This window comes from Pelophylax lessonae, assembly GCF_965119305.1.
Source record: "Pelophylax lessonae genome assembly, chromosome: 5".
In the NCBI taxonomy this organism is placed as follows: Eukaryota; Metazoa; Chordata; class Amphibia; order Anura; family Ranidae; genus Pelophylax; species Pelophylax lessonae.
Window position 1 is genome coordinate 469,207,962 of NC_138772.1, and position 23,411 is coordinate 469,231,372.

Sequence of the window (23,411 nt, forward strand, 5' to 3'; positions counted from 1 at the left end):
TTTTGTGTACATAGAAAAAGTCTTGGATCTTTGAGTTCAGCTCATGAAAAATGGGGACAAAAACAAGTGTTGTGTTTAAAATTTTGTTCAGTGTATAATTGATGTGACATTTAACTGTACTGTTTAGTGAATATGGAAATAAGTGATATCCAACCATGGTTCCTACGTTGGGCCTTATTTACAAAATTGCTTGAAGCCGCAGTGAGATTTAGAATCATTTTTCCGCTGTCATTTTCCTGTCTAAGTGTGTGTCATCACTTTATGCCACCACAACAGCCCTGACTTGTTGAGGCATGGACTCCACTAGACCTATGGGAGTATGCTGTGGTATCTGGCACCAAGCCATCAGCAGCAGATCCTTGTAAAGGAGAAGTACAGACAAAGCTTGTTTGGCTGTACATCTGTGGATCACAGGAGTGAAGTTCATTGTGTGCACTCCTGTGACTTGTTTTCAGCAGACAGCGGGCTGACATCACAGAGCCGATCCAGCCCCTCAGCGATCCTTAGCTGGCTGCTCCCACCCCTCCACAGTCCAGCGTTCCAGTGAGTGGGGGGGGGGGGGGTCAGAGAGCTGGTGACTGACAGCACTGAGAACCAGGCGATCTGCAGTGCTTGATCGCTCTGTTCTCAGTGTTAGAGCTGGTGGGAGACAGATGCAGCATTAGACCGATGCTGCATCCACCTGGGTAAGTATTACTGTGGAAAAAAAATAAATCTCATTTTAGATTTTTAGGTGATTGGAAACCCTTTTTTTTTTTTTTTTTATTTTTTTTTTTTTTAAATAACAAACATGTTCTCCTCCTTCCTATTGCACAGAGCAGCCCCAGTCCTCAGGATGTGATTGACACTACTGTGTCTGAGCCTATGAGGGAGAGAGCCGCTGCTCTTGTGCAGATCACTGGCCTCAGGGAAGTACAAGGAGGGGCTGAGGGGAGCTGCATTTAGAAGGTTTACCTTCATGCAGAAAATGCATTAAGGTGTTACTACACCCAGGACCCTGCATTTATTAGAATTGGTCTCCCATAGTTCACAGAACATAGAAATGCAATTATTTTAGTAAATATAAATTGCTAAATACCTTTTCTCATCAGCAGTATATAGCAGTCTTATGACTTCTATCAATTCCTGGTTAAGCTTGTAGGAGTTTTCATAATGCATTGAGCTGTCCCATCAGGATCCAAGACTCTGACCCTCTGTCTGGACAGTGCTGATTGGCCCTGTGCTGATCACATGCACTCTCCAAAAAAAAAAACCTCTCAGGCAATACACACCAGACTGAACATGTGCAGCCTGACTCTAAAGGCTCGGTCTTATCCGGGCCTGTTCTGGAGTCAGTGGAAGAAGAGGAGGATCCGTGCATACAGGATCAAGCAGCCTTTTTACCCAGTGCATATGATTAACCCCTTAGGTTCCACAGTGAGTATAACGAGCATGATTTACTGCATATACAGACTGATTTTACTGTTGTGGGTTTTGTAACAACCTTCAACCTTTCCAAACTCTTTAAGTCCTGTAGGTTGCAAGCTTTCACGGATCAGACTTGCTGTTTCATCACATCCCACAGATGCTTAAGTTTAGATTGAGATTTGGAGGCTAAATTTGAAGTCTGTTTCCTGCTGAAAGAGGCCTCTGCCATCAGGGAATACCATTTCCATGAAGGGGTGTACTTGGTCAGCAACACTGTTTAGGGGGCACATGTTAAAGTGACATTCACCTGAATGGTAGGACTAAGCTTCCTAGCAGAACATTGCTCAAAGCCTCCACCAATCTGCCATCTTCTCATAGTGCATCCCAGTGCCATCTTGTCTCCTGGTAAGCAATGCACACACACGGCCATCCACATGATGTAAATGAAAATGTAATTGTAATTGTTCCATGGTCCAGTTCTGGTGCTCACGTGTCTTTTGTTGGTGCCTTTAGCTGTGGACACGGATCAGCGTTGGCAACCTGACCAGTCTAAGGCTATGTAGCCCCATAAACCTCTACAATGCCCACTTTTTCTTCAACCCATCAACTTCAGGGACAACATGTTTACTTGCTGCCTACTATATCCCGTTGACCTTTAGATACCATTGTAACGAGATAATCCATGTTATTCACTTAAAGTGGTTTTAAAGGCTCAAGGTTTTTTACCTTTATGCATTCTTGTGCATAAAGTATGCAGCCCCCCACCCCCCCTAATACTCACCTGAGCTCCCTATTGATCCAGCAATGTGCACAAGAGCTGAGCTTCTCCCAGGTTTCTCACTCCTCATTGGCTGAAACAGCAGCAGGAGTCATTGGCTCACAGCCAGGGAGCCAATGAGGAGGGAGCGTGGGCAGGGCCGAACAGCTGCTCTATATCTTATGGCCTCCAGAGCAAGTGGCTTGCTATTGGGGGCACTGGCTGAAGAGGAGGAGCCAGGAGCACTGGCAGGGGACCTGAAAAGAAGAGGAATGGGGGCTGCTCTGCACAAAACCACTGCACAGAGCAGGTGTTGTATGACATGTTTGGTATTTAAAAAAAAAAAAGAAAAAAAATGAGTCTTTAATGTCACTTTAACCTGTCAGTGGTCAAAAAGGCCTTTTTCAACCAGGCTGCCTTTCGGTTTTATTCAGGGATGCCTTGGCAAAATACCCACAAATGTTATACAAGCCAGCAGGTGGATAAGGGCTGCCTTTTTCAGTTGCACAAAGTCACATTGTGCACCATTACAACCTTCTAGCCACTGGCCTCCTATCAACCAATAAGGTCATTAGTTTATAAGGGGAACCGCATCCTTGTTTGCCCCTCTCCATCAGCACTGGGGTCACATTAGCTGAGTGAGGGGGAAGAGAAACATTGGAATACTAGTCAGTACCAGTGGGCAAAGGTGTGTTTGCTTTGTAGGAATAAATCTGCTCTAACATTGGGTGTCCTATATGTGTGGATATTGCTGCATTATGTAAAATTATTTATTTTTTTTTTTTTTTTACATTTTAGAATGGGGTGCTGTGAGATTGTGCATAATTTTAAAAAGGTTGAGAAACACTGGCTTATAGTTTGAATGCCATCATAACCGTGTACGTGGCACAGAATGTCATTTCGTCTGCTATTATTCCTCTTTCCTGAATGACAAATGTTGTTTGATCTGTGTATGTATGTATGTATGTATATGTTTTTTTTTTTTTTTTTTTTTTTTATATATATATATATATATATATATATATATATATATATATATATATATATATATATATATAATATCATTCTTTTTTTTTTTTATTTATTATTTTTATTTTTTTCTAAATAAAAATATATAATTTTTTTTTTCTATCTTTATATTGTTTTTTAACAGGATTTGGAATACTTGTCAGAAGGGCTGGAAGGCCGTTCCTCAAATGCAGTGGCAGTGTTGTTTGACACTCTTCTTCACCCGAATGCTGATTTTGGGTATGACTACCAATCTGTTCTACAGTGGAAATTGGAACAAGAGCATTATATTCCCCATATAGTACTCGGCAAGGGACCTCCAGGTGGAGCATGGCATGTAAGTTATTATTGATGTATGAAGCTGTAGATCTCCGAGGCAATGGAGTCTTCCCACAATAGCGTTATAGGTGTCACTTACTGTGGATATTGTTTGATTGTTGATACCTGCGGTGACCTGAAGAGACCACTGTTTGGGTGTTTTTTTTAATGCTCTAGTATATATCAAATGGGGTTCCTTCCTTGATTAGAAAATACATTAGAATGACTCTGACCTTCCTCATGATTTATATATACAACTCTAATTTCAAAAGTTGAGACGCTGTTTAAAATCTACATAAAAACAGAATGTAATGATTTGCATATATTATAAACCCATTTTATTTCACAATAGAAAATAGAAAACCTATCAAAATGTACAATTTTAAGAAAAAAAATAAGGTAATTTTGAAACTGATGGCAGAAGCACATCTCCAAACAGTTGGGACAGGGCCACATTTACCATGGTGTAGCATACCCTCTTCTTTTAACAACCCTCTGTAAACATCTGGGAACTGAAGAGAGCAGTTGCTGGATTTTAGGAGGGTAATGTTGATTGTTGACCCATTCTTGCCTGATATAAGATTCTAACTACTCAATAGTCCTGGGTCATCTTTGTCATATTTGTTCATTTTCAAGATACGCAAAAGGTTTTCAATTGGTAGTCTGGACTGTAGGCAGGCCAGTTAAGCACATGGATTGTTCTACTATGAAGCCAAGTTATAGATGCAGTGTGTGGTTTAGCGTTGTCCTGCTAAAATTTGCAAGGCCTTCCATGAAAAAGGGCATATGCCGCTCTAAAACCTGGATACATCTTTCTGCACTGATAGTGCATTTCCAGATGTGCAAGCTGCTCATTCCATAGGCACGAATACACTCCCGTACCATCAGAGATGCAGGCTTTTTAACTGAGCGCTGATAACAAGCCGAAAGGGCCTTCTCCTCTTTAGTTCAGGGGACGCAGTGCCCATGGTTGTCAAAATGTCAAGATTTTGATTCGTCTGACCACAGAACAGTTTTCCACTTTGCAGCAGACCATTTAAAATGAGCTTTAACCCAGAGAAGATGGCACTGTTTCTGGATCTTGTTCAGGTATGGCTTCTTCTTTGCACAGAATCATGCCTGTTTTTAATGCAGTGCTGTCTGAGGGGCCAGAAGATCACGGGCTTCCAATATTGTGGTTCGGCCTTGTCCCTTGCGGATAGTTTTCTCCAGATTTTTGGAATCTTTTGATATTCTGTACAATAGACGGTGATATATTTTAAAATCTTTGCAATTTTACGTTAAACACCATTTTTAATTTTTTTTTTTGCCAATTTTGGACACCGCTTTTCACAGATTGGTGACCCTCTGCCCATCTTTACTTCTGAGACACTGACTCTATCTGTTCCATCAGCAAGAGGTTTGTCTCCTGCTGTGCAGCATTAGACACCATCAACTTCTTTAGGAATTCCTCCATTGCCTTTTTCAGAGGTTTTCACAGGCTGTACAGCTTTAACCCAGGACATAGGATTGGCCTGCACCCCTCAAACTGCCCGCATCCTCCACCAATTGTATGGGATCAGAGGGGTGAACAGCTGTCTCTGAGACAGTCCAGTGAAATTAAATATGCTTTTATTCAGCAAAACAAACAGAAAATGACAGACTTGTCTTGAAATAATCTACAGTCTTTGGAGTAAACAGGCTTATAGGCAACTTATTACACAGCTCTAGCCAAAGCTACAGTCACTCAAGGCTTGGCTCACCCAATACAGCTTCCCTCTCAGCATGCTGTTGTCTCTTCCACTAATAGCAAACAGCTCCACTGACATTTTCAGGCCAGCTGCCTAATACACAGGTCTGAAAGGGAAGTACCTGCCCTCTATAATTAACCCTCTCTTCTGCCAGTGAATGGGAACAACCTGATTGATTGATTGTGTGCAAAGCAATTTTTTTAAAACATTTTCTGGCTATTGAAAAGTAATGTGGTGGGTTGGCCTTGTTTTCTTTGTTTAAGGTTGTCAGAACCAGAAAACTCTTCTCTGCTCCCACCTTCTCTACTGGAATAAAACTGAAGATTCTATTCAGCAGAATAGAAGCTTTTATTAAAATATGGGCATTGGGCTTGTTGAAGAAGGAGCGGCCAATTAGATTGGGAATTGTTCCAGATGTGACTAGAAGGATGGAGCGCCCCATACGTGTTTTGTTTTCCTAATAAAAATGTAAAAATGTTATTGGTTTTCTAATAAATGTATTTGGGTTGTTTGTTTATTTTCCCAGTTTTAGATGCTCAGAGAAGATCATCTTGTTCTTCTTCAATGGCATTTCATTTTTTGGGTTTTTTGTGCAAGTTAGAAGCTTCTGATTTCGTTCAGGTTACATCCTATGCAAATGTATGGCCTGCAGTTACCATGAACTGGTGATCTTTATAGTTGTACCGTTCAGTATGTGGTTTCCTCATCTCCTTGTCATCTAGACGCCACCGTCCAGTTCAGATACTATTTTACCCTTGTTTTAGTTTAACAGCAAGTTATCAAAACCAACTTTCTTTCTCTGTATTCTTCGCACTTTTTTGATCATCTTTATTTCCTTTGTTTAAGGATATGGAAGGATCCATTTTAACACTTAGTCTTGGTGACTGGATGGAATTACCTGGACTTAAGTTTAAAGACTGGGTCTCTGGTAAGAGGAGGTAAGTTTCTTACATTATTTGTTGGTGATTTCTGCTGGCCTTTGTAGAATGCCGGAAAGTGAATCTGTGGTCAGGCTTTGGACAGTCAAATATTTCCATATTCTACCAGCAGTACACATGCTTTAAAACAAGGCCTTGCTGACACTGAGAGCTGCAGGCACTGTGCAGTAATTCATTCTTGGATATAAAAAAAAAAAAAAAACTACTTGTGGGTTGTTACTTACAGGTGCATCTCAAAAAATTTGAATATCATCAAAAAGTAAATTTTATTTCAATAATTCATTTCAAAAAGTGAAACTCCTACTTTTATATAGATGCGTTACACACACAGTGATATATTTCAAGCATTTCTTTCTTTTAATTTTGATGATTATGGCTTACAGCTAGTGAAAACCCAAAATTCAGTATCTTCGAAAATTAGATTACATAAGACCAAAGAAATGTTGGCTTACTGAAAAGTAACTATGTATGGTATAGTATGCACTATGCCAACTCTTAGTCAGGGCTCCTTTTGCATGAATTACTGCATCAATGTGGTGTGATGTGGCGATCAGCCTGTGGCATTGCTGAGGTGTTATGGAAGTCCAGGTTGCTTTTAAAAGCGGCCTTCAGCGCGACTGCATTGTTGGGTCTGGTGTCTCTTATCTTCCTCTCAACAATACTCCACAGATTCCCTATGGGGTTTAGGTCAGGCGAGTTTGCTTGCCAATTAAGCACAGTGATACCATGATTATTAAACCAGGTATTGGTACTTTTAGCAGTGTGGGCAGGTGCCAAGTCCTGCTGGAAAATGAAATCGGCATCTCCATAAAGCTGGTCAGCAAAGGTAAGCATGAAGTGCTCTAGAATTTCCTGGTAGAGGGCTGCGCTGACTTTTTACTTGATAACACAGTGGCCCAACCCCCATCAGATGACATGGCTCCCAAAATCATCACTGGAACCTTCACACTGGGCCTCATGCAACTTGGATTCTGTGCCTCTCCACTCTTCCTCCAGACTCTCTGACCTGGATTTCTAAATGAAATGCAAAATTTTCCACAGTTTTTCGATCCAACTTTGCCCTGCGACTATGGTCTGACTTCATGCGACTTTAATCAACGGGATCCGATCTTGGTCCGACTTTGAGAAAAGTTCCATCTTAACTGATCCGACTTTTGGCATGGGACATGTGCTTTGAGATCAAGTGTGTGCAATATTAGCAATGCAAAAATCACAACAAAAAAAGGCATGGGGTCCTCCGCCAAATCCATACCAGGCTCTTACCAGAGCATGCAGCCTGGCAGGTCAGGAAACGAGAGGAGGGGATGAGGAAGTGCACCTCCCTCCTGAACCATACTAGGTCACATGCCCTCAACAAGGGGGTTGGCTCTAACCCCCCATGGCACCTTGTCGCCATGTTGTTGGGGTCTGAGGGCAGGGGACTAATTGGAATCTGGAAGCCCCCTTTTAAGAAGAGGACCAGGTCCATGATGTCACAAGGGGCAGGGTCTCTGGGTGATGTCACCTGATGGCCACTCACTATAATTATAGAAGAACTATGTTTGAACTACCATGGGGGACATTATTCATTTTTAATAAATCAAACTGTCGCGTGTGTGTGTGTGTTTTGATTTTTTTTTTTTTTTTTTTTTCCTTTTTCACACTATGTACCCCATACTCATTAATTTGGGGTGGGATCGGGGGGGGGGGGGCTTTCTTAAAGGAGGTTTCCAGATTCAGCTAAGCCCCCCTTTCCATGCAGACCCCACAACCACCAGCCAGGGTTGTCGGGAAGAGGCCCTTATCCTCATCAACATGGGGACAAAGGTACTTTGGGGTGGGGAGCAGAGCCTCGCTTGCCTTCAAAGGGCTTGGTATGGCTTTTGAGGGCACCCCACGCCGTATTTTTTTTTGGGGGGGAATTTTTGCATTGCTAATATTGCACACACTTGACCTCTGAGCCCATTCAATTCTATGGGATGGAATCGCACCCAAGTCGGCCCAAAGTAGTGCAGGAACCTTTTTCAAAATCTGACTGACACGAGTCGAACCAGTTAAGACGGCTCTCATAGGGAATCATTGTTTTTTTACATATCATGCGACGTGCTTTAAGTGGGATTTTTGTGGTGGGTACTTGTGTAGTGTGTTCGAAATAGCATAAATAGATAACTGACTGACTTTTTGCTCTTTACAGAAAGTCCAATATGGTGGTTTGAAAAACTAAATGAAAAACAATTTTTTTTTTTTTTTTCTTTAGAATTTTGGAATTCTTGCATATAACCTGTTCTATTTCTCCTCTGCACAGAAATACCAAAAGTGATCGTGCTACCCCAGCAGAAGTGGCTGCTTATTACAAACATTATGTTAAAATAATGGGCATTCAAAGAAACTTTGTGGACAACACCTATATTACTTCTGTGGCAAGGCCCTACCGTGACCAGGAGGAGCCTGACAGCCATGATTCTGAAGATGTTGCACCAGAAGAGCCTTGCATTGACAAAGAAAATGGAGACCCCATGTTAAAGAAGAACTGGGAAATCCATGGCTATCGTAGGGCAGCTGATGGCTCTCACCAGCCCTTTTGTCTTTTTGCAGAAACTGTTGTTCTTGCCACAGGTACATTTGATGCACCTGCTCGACTAGAGGTTCTTGGAGAGGACCTCCCATTTGTTTCACATTCCATTGCAGAGTTTGAAGAAGCTGTTGGCAAAGGAAGACTGCGTGGAGCCGTAGACCCGGTTTTGATTGTTGGGGCTGGGCTGACGGCAGCAGATGCCGTTTTGTGTGCACACAACAATAACATTCCAGTCATCCATGTTTTCCGTAGAAGACTCAATGATCCAAGTCTTATTTTTAAACAATTGCCAAAAAAACTATATCCAGAATACCACAAGGTTTATCATATGATGTGTACACAACTTAGTACTGTTGCTTCCAACTTCTATCCCCCTTATACAAGTTACCCAGAGCATATTGTACTTTCTTTCAAGCCTGATACGAAAGTTGTCCTTCAAAGTAACAATGGACTTAAAAAAGTCCTAAAGATCTCCACGGCTTTAGTCTTGATAGGTTCACATCCAAATTTGTTTTTCTTGAAAGAGCAAGGTCGGAATTTGGGGCATCTTCCCAACCAGCCAATTACCTGCAAGGGTAATTCCGTAGAAATTGATCCATATACTTATGAGTCCTCCAAAGAACCTAATCTTTTTGCCCTTGGTCCACTGGTTGGTGACAACTTTATCAGGTTCCTTAAAGGTGGAGCACTTGCCATAACAAGATGTCTGGAACTAAGACAGAAGAAGAAAAGGCATCGACTCGTAGAAAGTGGAAGAGATGATGGTGTGTCATAAACTTACCATGTACTCATGCCTACTTCTGCTTCTCTGGAAACCTCCTATAACACTCTTTCCGTGATCTGCAAATTTGCAGATTTCATCAGTATGTGTTTTTGCACAGTGCAATGTATTTCATAACCTATTGCAAGACTGACAAGAAGAACCTTTTGCTGCTTTTGTAGAAGATCCTAGAAGCCTACCCAGACTTCTTGCGACATTAAAGAATTCTATAGTTTCTTGTGCAATTTGTTACATATACAGTATATTCTGTTTTATGCATTTTTCAGTATCTAATTCCATTGACTTTAAGCTTTTTTTTTTTTTGTTTTTGTTTTATTTTGGGGCTGTTGGTTAAATGATAAAATGAAAGTAGATGCATCCTATTTTGCATCGATTTCCTCTCCTATTTCAAAACACTAATTAATTTCAAGTCAAGGTTTGTGCTTCACTGAGGATGTTTGCTTTAAGCATACAGAAGAATTAACTCGAGCCTGAAAATGTTTCCTAGCCAAGGACACAGATGTACTGGATTCCAGTAATCAGTGGGAGTTCAGCATACAGTAGGGGCCAGTTTGCGCTGCAATTTTGCATTCCAGGTGCAGGTCTGCATGCGTGTTAATATGCGTTTTTGATCAATTCAGTGTAATCACCCCCCCCCCCACCCTTTTTTTTTTTTTTTTTTTTTTTTTCGGACTCCATTCAAGACTTGTGCGTTTCTGACGCATTTACATGCTTTTTTTTTTTTTTTCTTCCAGATGTTTCATACAGATAAAATGGGGCATGTTCCACTTTTGTTGCGTGCCCTGGAATGCACTGGTGTGAACTAGGGCAGTTATACATGGAAAATGCCATGCATGGATATTTTGATGCAGATTAAAAACGCACTGGACTGCATCTGGTGCGAACAGTGTTGCCAACTGCCAGTAAAAAATTGGCACTTTTTTCTCCTGCCAGTAAATGCCAGTGACAGGAAAAAGTTGCCAGTAAAAAATATGGTTGTGACGCTCGGCTCCGAAATGTGCAGCTCCAGTTCAGAGCTGGCAGTGACCATCCAAATGAATGCTATAATGTGTTCTGGAGGGTCTGGTGGATGCGCAGTGCGTGAGCGTGTCCTGTGATGTCCTGGTACAAGGGAGCCAGAGCCTCGTGTGCGGGTCTACGGGATGGGAGCAAGGCAAGCCGGAAACGGGACTGTCAGTGCTGTTTGGACTGGAGTGGCCTGAAGGTGTGGAGAGACACTGCCACTGTGACTCTGGTGTCATCATCTGTGCTGCTGCACACTGCTCTGTGTCACTAAGAGTCACTTTCATGTGTATGTGCGCCCATTTTTAGGGTTGAGTTTTTTTGTCTTAATATGTACCTTACATCACATTGCTTATTCCATATTGTACTTGTTTGTAGCCTAAATACTAAAATTTGCACTTAAAACTGTCATTTTGTAACTTTTGGAAATGCCAGTAAAAACTTGGCTGTGTCGGTAAATTCTGGATGTCATGTCAGTAAATTTCAATCTGGTAGGTTGGCAACGCTGGGTGCGAACCAGCCCTCAATCTGAAGAATTAGAGATTTAGGATTTGCAGCAATTCCAACATAGAAATGTAAACTATAAAGCGCCAGTTCACAAATCCATATGTTTTATTTGTATTTGTTATTTATCTTCTGCTACCGTTTTTAGGAATATTCATTTGCACTGATGTCATTTTAAGCAGTTATTATGCAGCGTTTCTTTTAAAATAACAAAATGTGTGCTTTTTACATAAAAAGCAGAGTTCAAGAGCAGAGTTAACATATCTCTATGCTATTGCTTCATCTTTTTTGAGCAATCGGCAGGTTGCAGAAGTGGAGACGACACAACTGTATTCCTTAAAGTAGTATTAAGCTCAACATTTTCTAGCCTAATGCCTTGTACACACGCAACAATTATCGGCCGACCGATCGTCCGTCTTTTGTCCAGAGTGGTGTTGTGTTGGTTGGAATGTGCCTAGACTGCACACAAATTTTCTCAGCCAACAAAAATCTACTTCAGAAGTGATATCATGTGCTGGTTTACTTTCCGTGTGTTTTTTCTTCTCTGAGCATGCCTAGTCTTGCTCATCAGATTTTTTGTCTGCCGAAATCTGTACTGACTGACGGAAAATCGGCCGTTGCGTTGACGGCCAACAAAAATTTTATAGTCTGCACACCAGATTTTTTTCGGCCGAAAAGTCGGAGTCGGTTGTCGGAAGCATCATACTAACAAGCCGGAAATCGGCCGATCGGACGCTGGCCGAAAATTACCGGCCAATAATCGATGCGTGTGTACGGGGCTTAACACTTTGAGCACAACAAAATAAACAATCCCTTGTAAGCTGTAATATTCTTACCCCAGCACTTGCAGATCACTTTTAATGCTGCTTCCCTGACCTTAAAGAGGAGCTCCAATAATTTTTGTGTTTATTAAAAGTTAGCAGCTACAGAAACTGTAGCTGCTGACTTTTTTTTAATAAACACACACTCCACTTGTCCCAGGACTGAGGGATGTGCTCATCCGAGCTGTTCTTCCCTCAGCTCTTCTGTCCCCAGCATCTCAACTGTGATCACCCGGCTGTAACAAACCAGGCGCTCACTGCACGAGCTGCGCTGCACAGTGCGAATCTTCTAAGACCTGTGACCTGTCCCAGAAGAGTGGGTGTAATAGACTTGGGTGAATTGAAGTGGATACCTGTCAAAACCAGGTACCCAAATCCCCCCCCCCCCCCCCAAAAAAAGTAGGCACCCACAAGAGGCCTTAAAGCGGAACTTCTCCCTTTTGGGTGGTGGTCCACTTTAAGGTCTTTACAGGAAAGAGTTTAAAAGGTGGACAGTGCAGTCTTGAGTCAGTCCATTAGGAGAATAGAGGAGTAGGGGAGTGCCTTGCTATCTTTGGATTTGTGTTTCTGTTGATGCGCACATTGTAGAGGGACACAAAATTAGTCCCTACATGCAAGGGAGAATCCATAGGATGCTGCAAGAGAATGAAACTACCCTGAAACAGGAAACTTGGAGCAGTGGTCATAGCACAGCTTAGGTAAAGATTGATAAAGAAGCTGCATTGCCAGTGATTAAGGCCCCTTTCACACTTGTGGGACCTAAAAGTTTTGCCAATTTTGCTGCAATTTATTTTGCTGCGTTTTAGACTTAAAGCAATGCCTGTGTAATTTTGAGGTGTATGGACCTCAAAATGCATCAAAGTCAGACCATATTAGTGCAGGTATGTAAAAGCAAAATTTGACCAGCGCTATGGAGTGTGCAGTGAGGCGTGAAGGACTAACAGGTGTAAGCGGCCAACAACCAAACCCCAAAAGGGGTCAAGATATATGTGAAGTGCAGAGAAAGGTTGTAAACGGCGCTAACTTGTGCAAATAAATAATTAGATAGTAATAAAGTGCAATCTCTTATATTCAATAATAAATGAGAGGGTGTGTCCCATAAAACCGAAAGGGTTAAAAAATTATATATACTGTGTATCAAGTGGGTACAAGTAAAATATCCTGGTGTGTGATAGATAAACCCAGAAAGTGCTGAAGTGCAATAAATAAATAACATAGACAGTGTTTTTATTGTGATATACAAGTAATTAAATCATCCACTGTGGAAATAAAATATTCAAATATTGGTGAATATTCCTGGCACTGTTACTATCAAAAGTGCAACATGCCAGTAGAAACCATATAAGTGAAGTCAGGGAATAATCCCGTGTAAATGCATAGACCAAAATAAAATGAGAAATCAGCTGCAATCACCTGTGTGACCACTAGGTGTCGCGCTGTATATACAACCTGCCCTAAATGAAAGTTAGGCAAGATGGATCTTCAAAGGTCCCCCTCCACAATCAACCAAGCACCGATTGGCGAGTTTCCATATGGGGAGAAAGAAAGGGGGAGCCTCGTGAAGTATCATTCATAAACTGAAGAAAAAGAACGTAGCATCCACTCACTATGAGAAGCCGTGGTAGCTGCCTCGCATCAGTTGCAATCGCCGGGAAGCTTCCGCGTTCCACGGCGGTGGAGTCTCAAACCGGAAGTGACGCTGTGACGCAATGCACCCGCCCCACGCGTTTCGTCATCGACGTCTGCTGGAGCGGCCACTCCAGCCAGGAATATTCACCAATATTTGATTATTTTATTTCCACAGTGAATGATTTAATTACTTGTATATCACAATAAAAACACTGTCTATGTTATTTATTTATTGCACTTCAGCACTTTCTGGGTTTTATCTATCACACACCAGGATATTTTACTTGTACCCACTTGATACACAGTATATATAATTTTTTAACCCTTTCGGTTTTATGGGACACACCCTCTCATTTATTATTGAATATAAGAGATTGCACTTTATTACTATCTAATTATTTAGTTGCTCAAGGTAGCGCCGTTTACAACCTTTCTCTGCACTTCACATATTAGTGCAGGAACTACTTTAAAGTTGCTGCGACTTGAAGTTGCAAAGATATGAATGGTACTCTATGAAAATCATGGAATATGACTTGTCATGCGACTTTGCAGTCCTAAGTCGTACAAGTGGGAAAGAGGCCTAAATCTGATGATGAGAGTGGGTTTAACATCACTTTTCATTTTAGCAGAAAAAGTGACTGTGCTGTCTGGCAGAAGTGTACAAATCACAAAAGCGGCTGGCCAAAATTGCAAATCCTTTGGCAGACAAGACCACTTACACGTGTATTTTTCCCATTTTCTCTGGCCTTTAGCTTTAACCACTTCAAGCCATGTTTCTTATAAATGGTAATTTATCCCATCAAGTAAAAGAAGTGTTGCCTGCCCAATCCTCTGCTTTTTCAGGCTTCCTCCAGGATGTAAGTCCATTCCCTGCAAACTCCTCTCTCTACCACTGTGGCATATCTGTCGTCAAGTCCTGAGTCCCCGTTTTGAAAGAGAGTGGGGTATCTTCTCCCCCTGCTCACTGCCACAATCTGAAGAAAACGTGGCTGTGCAGGGCTTTGCTCAGCCGGCCTCATCGTCCATTCACAGTGTTCTGTGAAAGGGAAAACGACAAGTCCCAACAGCCTTTGTGGCTGTCGGCTTGAAGTTCTCAATGAACTACCATTAAGCTGTTGAACACAGTGGTGGCTCATTCTCATTCATTTTCCTGTCAATGTGTATCTGCCTGTATGATGTATGAGCAAATAGATTGAGGATACACTGACAAGGCTGCAGGAGTCCTGCAATACCTGTGATCTGCTGTTCATGGGTGCAATGCTTTACAGGCTCCAAGTGAAAAAAAATAATTTACCTGCAAAAAGATGTGCATTTATTATTTTAAGGTGAACTTATCCTTTTAAGGCCCCCTAGATCTAAGCAAGCCTTTAACCCTTGCAGTGCAGTGGCAACCCCACTGCAAAGGAGCATTTTTCCTTACTCCAGAATAGGATTTTACTTGCACTCAAAATACAGCACAAATCTATAATATAACATGCATATGTTAAATTCGACAGCCAATCACAGGGCAAGGAATTGTATAAGGACTTTTGTCCAAAGTTAACAATCTTATATTTTTCCAAAGGCAGCAAATTAGCCTTCCTCCTTTTTTTCTTTTTTTTTTTATCAAATGTAATAATTTCCCTCTTAGGCCTGGTTAACATGGGAATATGATAGCTAGTGCTCCTAATGTCAAACTGGGAGCAGCGGCTGTGTCCGTGTAGCCTCTGTGTCCCACTAGACATCACTGGGACTGGCTGCATGGGGATGCAATGAACACTTCTGCATCCTGGTGTGGGCAAGCATGATCCTCGCATGGACATACACTATAGTACCCTCTTGTGAAGGTGGCCTTAGCACTTCATCCTCTTAGATGGGTCTGACAAGTTTTGGCTTTTCAGTTCTTTGGAAGTATGCCCAATGAGACTTGCAGCCTATGTATCCTGATCTACCTAAAGGTCATTTTTGCCTCCTAGTCAGCTGGCCTTTGATACAGAAACCTGAATCTTTGATCTATGTTAAAGTTGCTGGATTTTGTTTGGGGTCATGAAATAATAAATACAAGTCAAATGGCAGCACTTGGTTTACTGGCCAATTGTATTATCTCCTGTCTGCACCTACACGGAATTCGTGAACTGGCATGCCAGTGGCCTGGTGTTGGGTTGGTATTTGGAAGCCATGTGACTGCATTACAATTCTTGTTTGACTTGCTGTAAATCCTGTTTCCTACAGTCCTCTGTATGCATTTACTCCTATGTTCCTCAGTTTGAGTGAATTCCATGACTAGTTATTAAAGAACATTCTGTACAGGTTCACAGAGAAAAAAGGTGCTCTTATAAAAGGCATTTGACTTGTGTATTAAAGATTAAGTTGTACACAAATGAGCTTATTTAATAAGGCATTATGATGTGCAAAGTACACGGATCTACTTAAGCATACTGAAATATGTTGTATTAGGTGAGTGCATTTTGCATTGCCTTTTATTAAAAAGCTTGCAGTTGGTTTTGCTTTGTCTAGCTGCTGGAAGTGGTTTCTTTTTTTTTTTTTTTTTTTTTTTTTTTTTTTTTTTTTTCTTGTTTTTAAAGAATTTTATAATGTTAAAGAGGTTGTACACCGAGATTTTTTTTTTTTCTCTTCTTTAAATCCTGAAAGAGAAACCCATAATGAGCTAGTATGCATCGCATACTAGCTCATTATGAAATACTTACCTTAGAACGAGCCCCCGCCGTGCCGTCCGCTTACCTGTATGACGGGCGACATGTATAGTCGCCCGTCTTCCGGGATCGCGGCATCCGGCCATCTGATTGGCCGGAGCCGCGGTGACGTCACTCCCGCGCACGCGCGCGGGAGCCGACGGTCACGGCACGGGGCTCTGAAGGAACGGCACGATCTGCCGTTCCTTCAGAGCGCATGCGCCAGTGACGTCACTGGCTGCATTAAAGGTAAATATCTCCTAAACGGTGCATGTTTAGGAGATATTTACAGTACCTATAGGTAAGCCTTAATATAGGCTTACCTATAGGTACAACTTCCTGAGGAGGGTTTACTTCCTCTTTAATGTGAATGTTGTATTAACATAAATGGGAATAGTTTAGCTAAAGGTAACGATGGAAAATTTGCATTGGCGTTTGATTACAAATGAAAGGGGGCTTCCATAGAAAGTGGACCTCTTTTAACCCATTCTGTCTTTATCCTACCTAAATTGTATTAGTTGGCAGGTTTGTGGCTTTGTGCCTGCAGCTACGCAGCAAACCTAAAGCAAAAGCAGAGCAAAACCTAAAGCAAACCTAACCCTGCACAATAAGAGTTAAAGTGATTCTAAAGGCTCAAGGGATTTGACCTTTTATGCATGAAGGTAGAAAAAACCCTTCTCTGTGCAGCAGCCCCCTAATACCTGAGCCCAATCACGATCCAGCGATATGCACGAGAGCCTCGGGTCTCCGGGGACTCTCCCTCCTCATTGGCTGAGACAGCAGCAGGAGTCACTGGCTCCCGCTGCTGTCATTCACAGCCAGTGAGCAAATGAGGAGAGGGGGCAGGGCTGAGCCGCGGCTGTGTGTGGGAATGAACACGCAGAACAGTGATTTGGGAGCAAGCCTGCTTGGGTGCTCCCACAGCAAGCTTCTTGCGCTGGGGGCACTCAAAGAGGGAGGGGCAAGGAGCGCTGGTGGGGGGGGACCTGAGAAGAGTAGGATCTGGGCTACTCTGTGCAAAACTAACTGCATAGAGGGGGTAAGTGTAACCTGCTATTTGACCACTTCAGCTCCGGAAGGTTTACCCCCCCCCCTTCATGACCAGGCCATTTTTTGCGATACGGCACTGTGTTACTTTAACTGACAATTGCGCAGTCGTGCGACGCTGTACCCAAATAACATTGATGTTCTTTTTTTTTTTTTTTTTTCCCACAAATAGAACTTTCTTTTGGTGGTATTTGATCACCTCTGCGTTTTTTTTTTTTTTTTTTGCGCTATAAACAAAAAAGACCGACCATTTTGAAAAAAAAAAAACAATATTTTTTACTTTCTGATATAATATACATCTAATAAAAAAAATGTAAAAAAAAAATCTATTTTCTTCATAAATTTAGGCCAAAATGTATTCTGCTACATATTTTGTTAAAAAAAAAATCCCAATACGTGTATATTAAATGGTTTGTGCAAAAGTTATAGCGTCTACAAACTATGGGATACATTTATAGAATTTTTATTTTATTTTTTTTTTACTAGTGTTGGGGGCGATCAGCGACTTTTAGTGGGACTGACATTGTGGCAGACAAATCAGACACTAAGTGATACTTTTTGGGGACCGGTGACAGTGATCAGTGCTAGAAAATATGCATGGTCACTGTACTAATGACACTGGCAGGGAAGGGGTTAACATCAGGGCTGATAAAAGGGTTAAATGTGTTCCTAAGGAGTGCTTGCTAACTGTGTGTGGGATGCTTTAAGTGTGGGAAGACAGAGATCCATGTTCCTGCTTGGCAGAAACACAGGATCTTCACCCTCTCTTGTCACTTGTTTACATAGGCAGACTGCTGTTTTGCCTCTCTCTGGACCCCTGGCGGACCCCTTGATTGGCTCCCGCTGTGTTCAATCACAGCAGGAGCAGGTTGCCGACGGCACATGTGCGCGACCCAGAGCTGGGAGTGCAGAATCGCGTACCTGTATGTGATTCTGCGCACAGGAGCCGCCGCCCCGCAGTAAATATACGTGGGGTGGTTGGGAAGGGGTTAAAAAATAAATAAAAATGCCTTTTGATATCACTTTAAGGCTCACATTTTCCTCTGGCTGTGGAAATCGTCCTCTTAAATCTGCTGCAAAACTGACACTTCCAGGAATGTCAATCTCTTGGCCCCCTCTGCATTCAGTGGTTCCTCCTGTGCCGACCTGCACACCACTCCAGGACACAGTAGAAGCAAGAGGAATCCTTGGGCTCAGCAGGGGATCAGATTGACCCTTCTGGAAGAGTCGGTTTCTCAATAGACTTCAAAAGAAGACTTCTCTTTAACAGAGCAGCCCTCGCAATTGGAGAGTAAATATTCCCCTCTGCCACCGGAGATGGCTTTTTGTCAAATTCTATTTTTCGATACGGTCACTGTGGCATTGTGGTATTTTGTGATGCCGAAATAAGCGCTCTAGTTAGTTGCTCTCTGGCTTCATTGGGGACTTGTAAGGCAAGTGTGTGCTTTTGTGTCTCACCAGATTGGCTTCTCTTAGATTTCCAATGCAGTATGGAAGAATCTGATTGCATTGTGTTGCTCAATACCTCTTCATTTGAGATTTACTGTGGAACATCCATTGTTGGAGTAATTCTTTTGAGGACTTCTGGAATAAAGGGGCCTTGTTGTGGTGATTAGATGGTTGCAAGGGTTGGTAGCCACTCTTACACATCTTGCTAAACCTATCTGAAATTTTTACCAATGTAATTAGTGCAATAGATTAATTGTACGTAACTAGTTGAATGTTAAGTACCATAGTCGGAAAAACAGTTGCATACGGAGTTTGGCTTTTTGTAGTTTTTTTTCCCCCAAACATTTACTGTAAAAGCTCACTTTTTTTTTTTTTTTTTTTTTATTCCAAAATATAAATGTAGATCTGTAGGTGCGTCACTTTTTTCACAGGTTCATGTTCACTCTTTGGTAATTAGTATTGAACATGTGATTTGGGGTTGTGGCAGAACCTTCTTCCAGATGTTATGCTTTGTGACATATTACTTTTAGAGCCCTTCCACTGGTTCACTTCAAAACTGCCAGCAAAACTATGAGCGCTTTTGCAGCTGTTTTATAGCGCATTTGAGGTGTTTGCCATGCTGTTTTTAAAGGACACATGATTAAAAACTTCTCCAAAAATGATGTGGGGCAATTTCGAGGTGCTTCCCATTCATTTCAATGCAGAAGGGCGGTTTTGGGGTGCTTTTTTTTTTTTTTTTGCTCTCCAAACATGCTCCAAGGATGCTGCATGCAGGATTTTTTTCACCACCCGACCCCAGTGTAAAAGCATTCATTGATTTTAATGGGAATCATTTTTCTTGAGCTTTTCAGATGCTCATCAGTGTGAAAGGGCTCTTAAAGAGATTTGGCTACCCACACTGCTGGCCAAATGTGACAGAGAAGGGGCAGACCAGGTGGAGACCTACTGCTCATATAGTTCAGAGATTGATTAAAGTGATTGTAAAGTCTTGTTTTTTTTAAAATGAAAAATGTAAATATATTATACTTACCTCCTCTGTGCAGTTGGTTTTGCACAGAGCAACCCAGATTCTCCTTTTCTGGGGTCCCTCCCGCCTATCGAGTGCCCCCACAGAAAGCAGCTTGCTATGGGGGCACCCGACCTGAGCTGCGGCTCCGTGTGTCCATTTAGACACGGAGCTGCCGTTCGCCCCTGCCACCTCTCTCCTGATTGGGTAACTGACTTTGGTTGGGACACAGCCTATGGCTGTCAATCAATCAGTAAGAAGAGCCCCGGATGGCCGAGGGACTCGTGGACATCGCTGAAAAGAGAAGGATCTTGGGTAAGTATTAGGTGGGCTGAGGGGAGCTACTACACCAAGAAGGTTTTTATCTTCATGCAAAGAATACATAAAGGAGTTGTAAAGTCAGAAGGTTTTTTTTTTTTTTTTTTTTTTTTTTAAATCTCAAAGGCCTCTTTCACACCTGTGCGACTTGGGACTGCAATGTTGCATGACAAGTTGTACCCCATGATTTCCAATGAGCACTATTCATATCTGTGCGACTTGAAAGTAGTCCCTGCACTCCTTTGGCCTGACTTTGATGCAACTTTAGGTCCAAATACCTCAAGATTACACAGGCATTGCTTCAAGTCTGGTGACTTTCAGGTTGTAGAAGTATGAAAGGGGCCTAAAGCTGAACTCTAGCCACCAATATTTTCATTTAAATATAGATCCTAAATGCATTTCGTATGCACCATGTGCCTTTGCAAATCCAGACTGGAGGAACAAAACCAGTTTTCCTGCGCAAACAGAAACAACAGTAATAGGTCTTTATTACAAGAAGCACCTGCACAAAGGCAAAGTGCAGGAGTTCTCTTATGCTGGATTACTGGACAGATTGCAAATAAATACACAAAGCCCTCCAAAAATACACATGCCTCTTGTATGTAGGTAAAATGTACTAACTGTGAGCTCAGCTTTAGGACCCTGTGCATGTTCTGTCCCCACCCCGTTCAAAGACTGATTAAGACCCCTTGCATGCTCTGATATGGCCTCCTAAAAGTTACATAGTCTAAGACTAGATGGAAACCCCAACCTTTAATCCTAAAGTGGCCCATATACAGAGAATGTATCTGTTGATAGTATACAGGGGTTTTCAATAAAGAGGATCAACACAAGCATTGGTGCCTTTTTCAATATACTGAAGAATGTGTAGTTCCTGTTAAAATACCCCTTTGTAAGGCGTGTTTGCATCACCATGGATCATTTTTTTTTTTTTTTTTTTTTTTTTTATGCTGATCAAAAAAAAATGTTTTCATGCTAAAATGAAAGCCAATCTTTGCAAAGTAAAATACATTTATTTACACTCCATGCACACAACATTGCTGATTGCATAAGTATACACCTTCTTCAAGTTTGTATTTAGTTATTGCACTTTGGCAGCACTTGTAATTCCTCAGTCTTCTTGCACAGTTACTTTTGGGTGGATGGCCCGTTATATTATAGCTGTACCCTAATATTTCACTTTCTTGGTAACTGATTTAAAGTATATGTGAACAAATACCTTGTAAAACAACCAATTCCATTTAAAATAAAAATGGAAGGCAAAAACATATATATGGATATAATTATTTTTTCCACATAAGTTCTGTTATCAGGCGCATAAAGGGCTTAGAGAGGTGGAGAAACACTAATCTTCTCAGTGAATGGCTATGCTGGGGAGGCATGCCAGCATGAGTCTGAATATTGTGGGTCAGGCAGGCTATTCTCCCAGCAGAACCAGAATACTGACTACGCTGGGATAAATGTGCTTCTATGCCTAGTGTAGTCAGTTTTCTTTCTTTGAACTTGAAATGTGTGCATGAGGTTCTGTAGAATGTATGCACGCTGAAGGCTTGTTATTCTTGTGTTGTATCAGCATTGGCACTTAGTGACTGAGCTGTAGCTGTTGTCATAGACTTGATCATAAAGTAGGCAGCACAAAGGTCAGGCCTATTTTTGGATGGCGGTGTTGTATTTTACAGCTTCCATTTATTTGAAGGTAATGATGCATAAATATATATTAAAACATAGTCATCAAGCAAAGTAGTGCTGATGTTATCTTAGCCCAGCATATATACTAAATTCCTTTTTGTTTTAGTAATACTCCACAAAGCAGTGTTCAGTATTGCCAAAGAAAACACCCCTGTATTGCAGGTAAAAGCAATGGGGTGCAGTTCTCCATAGTAGCCAATCCAGTCATGCTTTCTCTGTGCTGATTATGTGGGATTTCTGCGCATTATATCAGGAAATCTTGTATCACAGAAACCTCTTTTTGGTAAATGTTTTAAATCTAACCATTGTAAGCACCCTTGTCAGGGTTAGATGGTTTGCTTCGACCCTCTAACTTCTACTTTGGACAGCTTGGTCTGGTAAAGGAAGTTGAAAAACTTACTGGCTGGATCACCAGGTGAAAATAAAGGGGGAAAAAAATTCCTAAAGAATACAGCCACCACATCTTGTGGGAAAAGTTGTTAAAATGAATAGCCTGGTGACCAGGTCCCTTTAAATCCCCGATTGTATTAGTTTTTTATAAAAGCTGTAGAACTTTTTTTTGAATAAATGACATCCCCGATGAGCATGAGATAGGCCAAAACATCAGCCCAGAAAAAAAGCTGCTGGCTGTATGAATGGAACCAACTATAAATTGGTGCAGAATCCAATCAGATTTCCTTTGTAATTCAGGTTAGAAAACAAAAGTAAGCTTATGGTTGGCTGTTGTGTGTAGGTTTATACAAATGCTGTCATTGCATTGATATGACGACTGTACCTAGAACACAGGAAAAACGCAACCTTGACTCTTTCCATGTTTACTATATAATTACTAATTCACAAACTCCTAATTTTGACAACACCAAAAAAGGGTCTGGTCACTCCCGTGGCATTGACCACATTGGTGAACCACATGAATGTGTTCACATCCCAAAGTCAACTTGGGAAAGCAATTAAAAAGGAAAAAAGGTCTAGAGCACAATTTTTTAATCCCAGTGTAAAAAAAATAAATAAAAATAAAGAAACAAAAAAAAAAAAAAAACCCTACCACCCATGTAATCAAATATGGATTCAGGTTGCTTATACAATTCTAATATGAGGTTGTCTGAGTAGTCATGGAGATACAATGCACCAAGGCATTTGTAGGTATGCCACATTTCTATTTAAACTCATTTTAATGAAAAAATGTTCCTGGTTTCTGTGTAATGTGTTTTCCCTTAGTGTGTGTACATGCCAACATTATTTTGCAAAAGCTATTAGAGGTTGACATCTATGGGGCCCCATGTTTTAGCTGCATTGTCTATACACTAGCACTTAAAATGTTACTTATTTTGTATTTAAAGAAAGCATTTTTGTAACATGTTTGAATGTCTGACTCATCATAGATGGTGTAACCTCAAAGAGCCCTAAGTGTATATGTCTGGCATAATCATTATGGTTTCTCTGTGAAACATCCATCACTCACACATAATACTGTGTAATATCTATTCAGATGCTGTATGTAACAATTTGCTGTGCAAAATATGGTTGTTGAAATGCAACTTTATATTATGCAATATAAAATTCAGATAAAGATAAACAATGGATTGTTGACCATTTTTGTTGTCTGTTTTTAGTGATCATTATGTGTTGGGTTGTGTTTATTATTATTTTCCACATTTTTATTTGTGCAGCTCTGATGAGGCCCCAAAAGTCCTGTACTGAAGGAGTTTCTAACTTGCTTGAAAAAGTGGAAAATCCTTTTAAAGGAACATGGAAAAAATACAGGAAGCTGAATGCTTTCT

At 41.3% G+C, this 23,411-nt stretch overlaps 1 protein-coding gene across 1 annotated transcript in view; it reads left to right on the plus strand.

Annotated features, from left to right (window-relative positions):
• Positions 1-9,910, plus strand: part of OSGIN2 (oxidative stress induced growth inhibitor family member 2) — a 44,088-nt gene extending 34,178 nt beyond the window's left edge. The window contains exons 4-6 of the mRNA XM_082258854.1: positions 3,318-3,509; positions 6,067-6,158; positions 8,443-9,910. Coding sequence (XP_082114980.1) covers positions 3,318-3,509; positions 6,067-6,158; positions 8,443-9,487 — 1,329 coding nt within the window. The 3' untranslated portion in view covers positions 9,488-9,910. The remainder of the gene's footprint in view (positions 1-3,317; positions 3,510-6,066; positions 6,159-8,442) is intronic.
• The last annotated feature ends 13,501 nt before the right edge of the window (positions 9,911-23,411 follow it).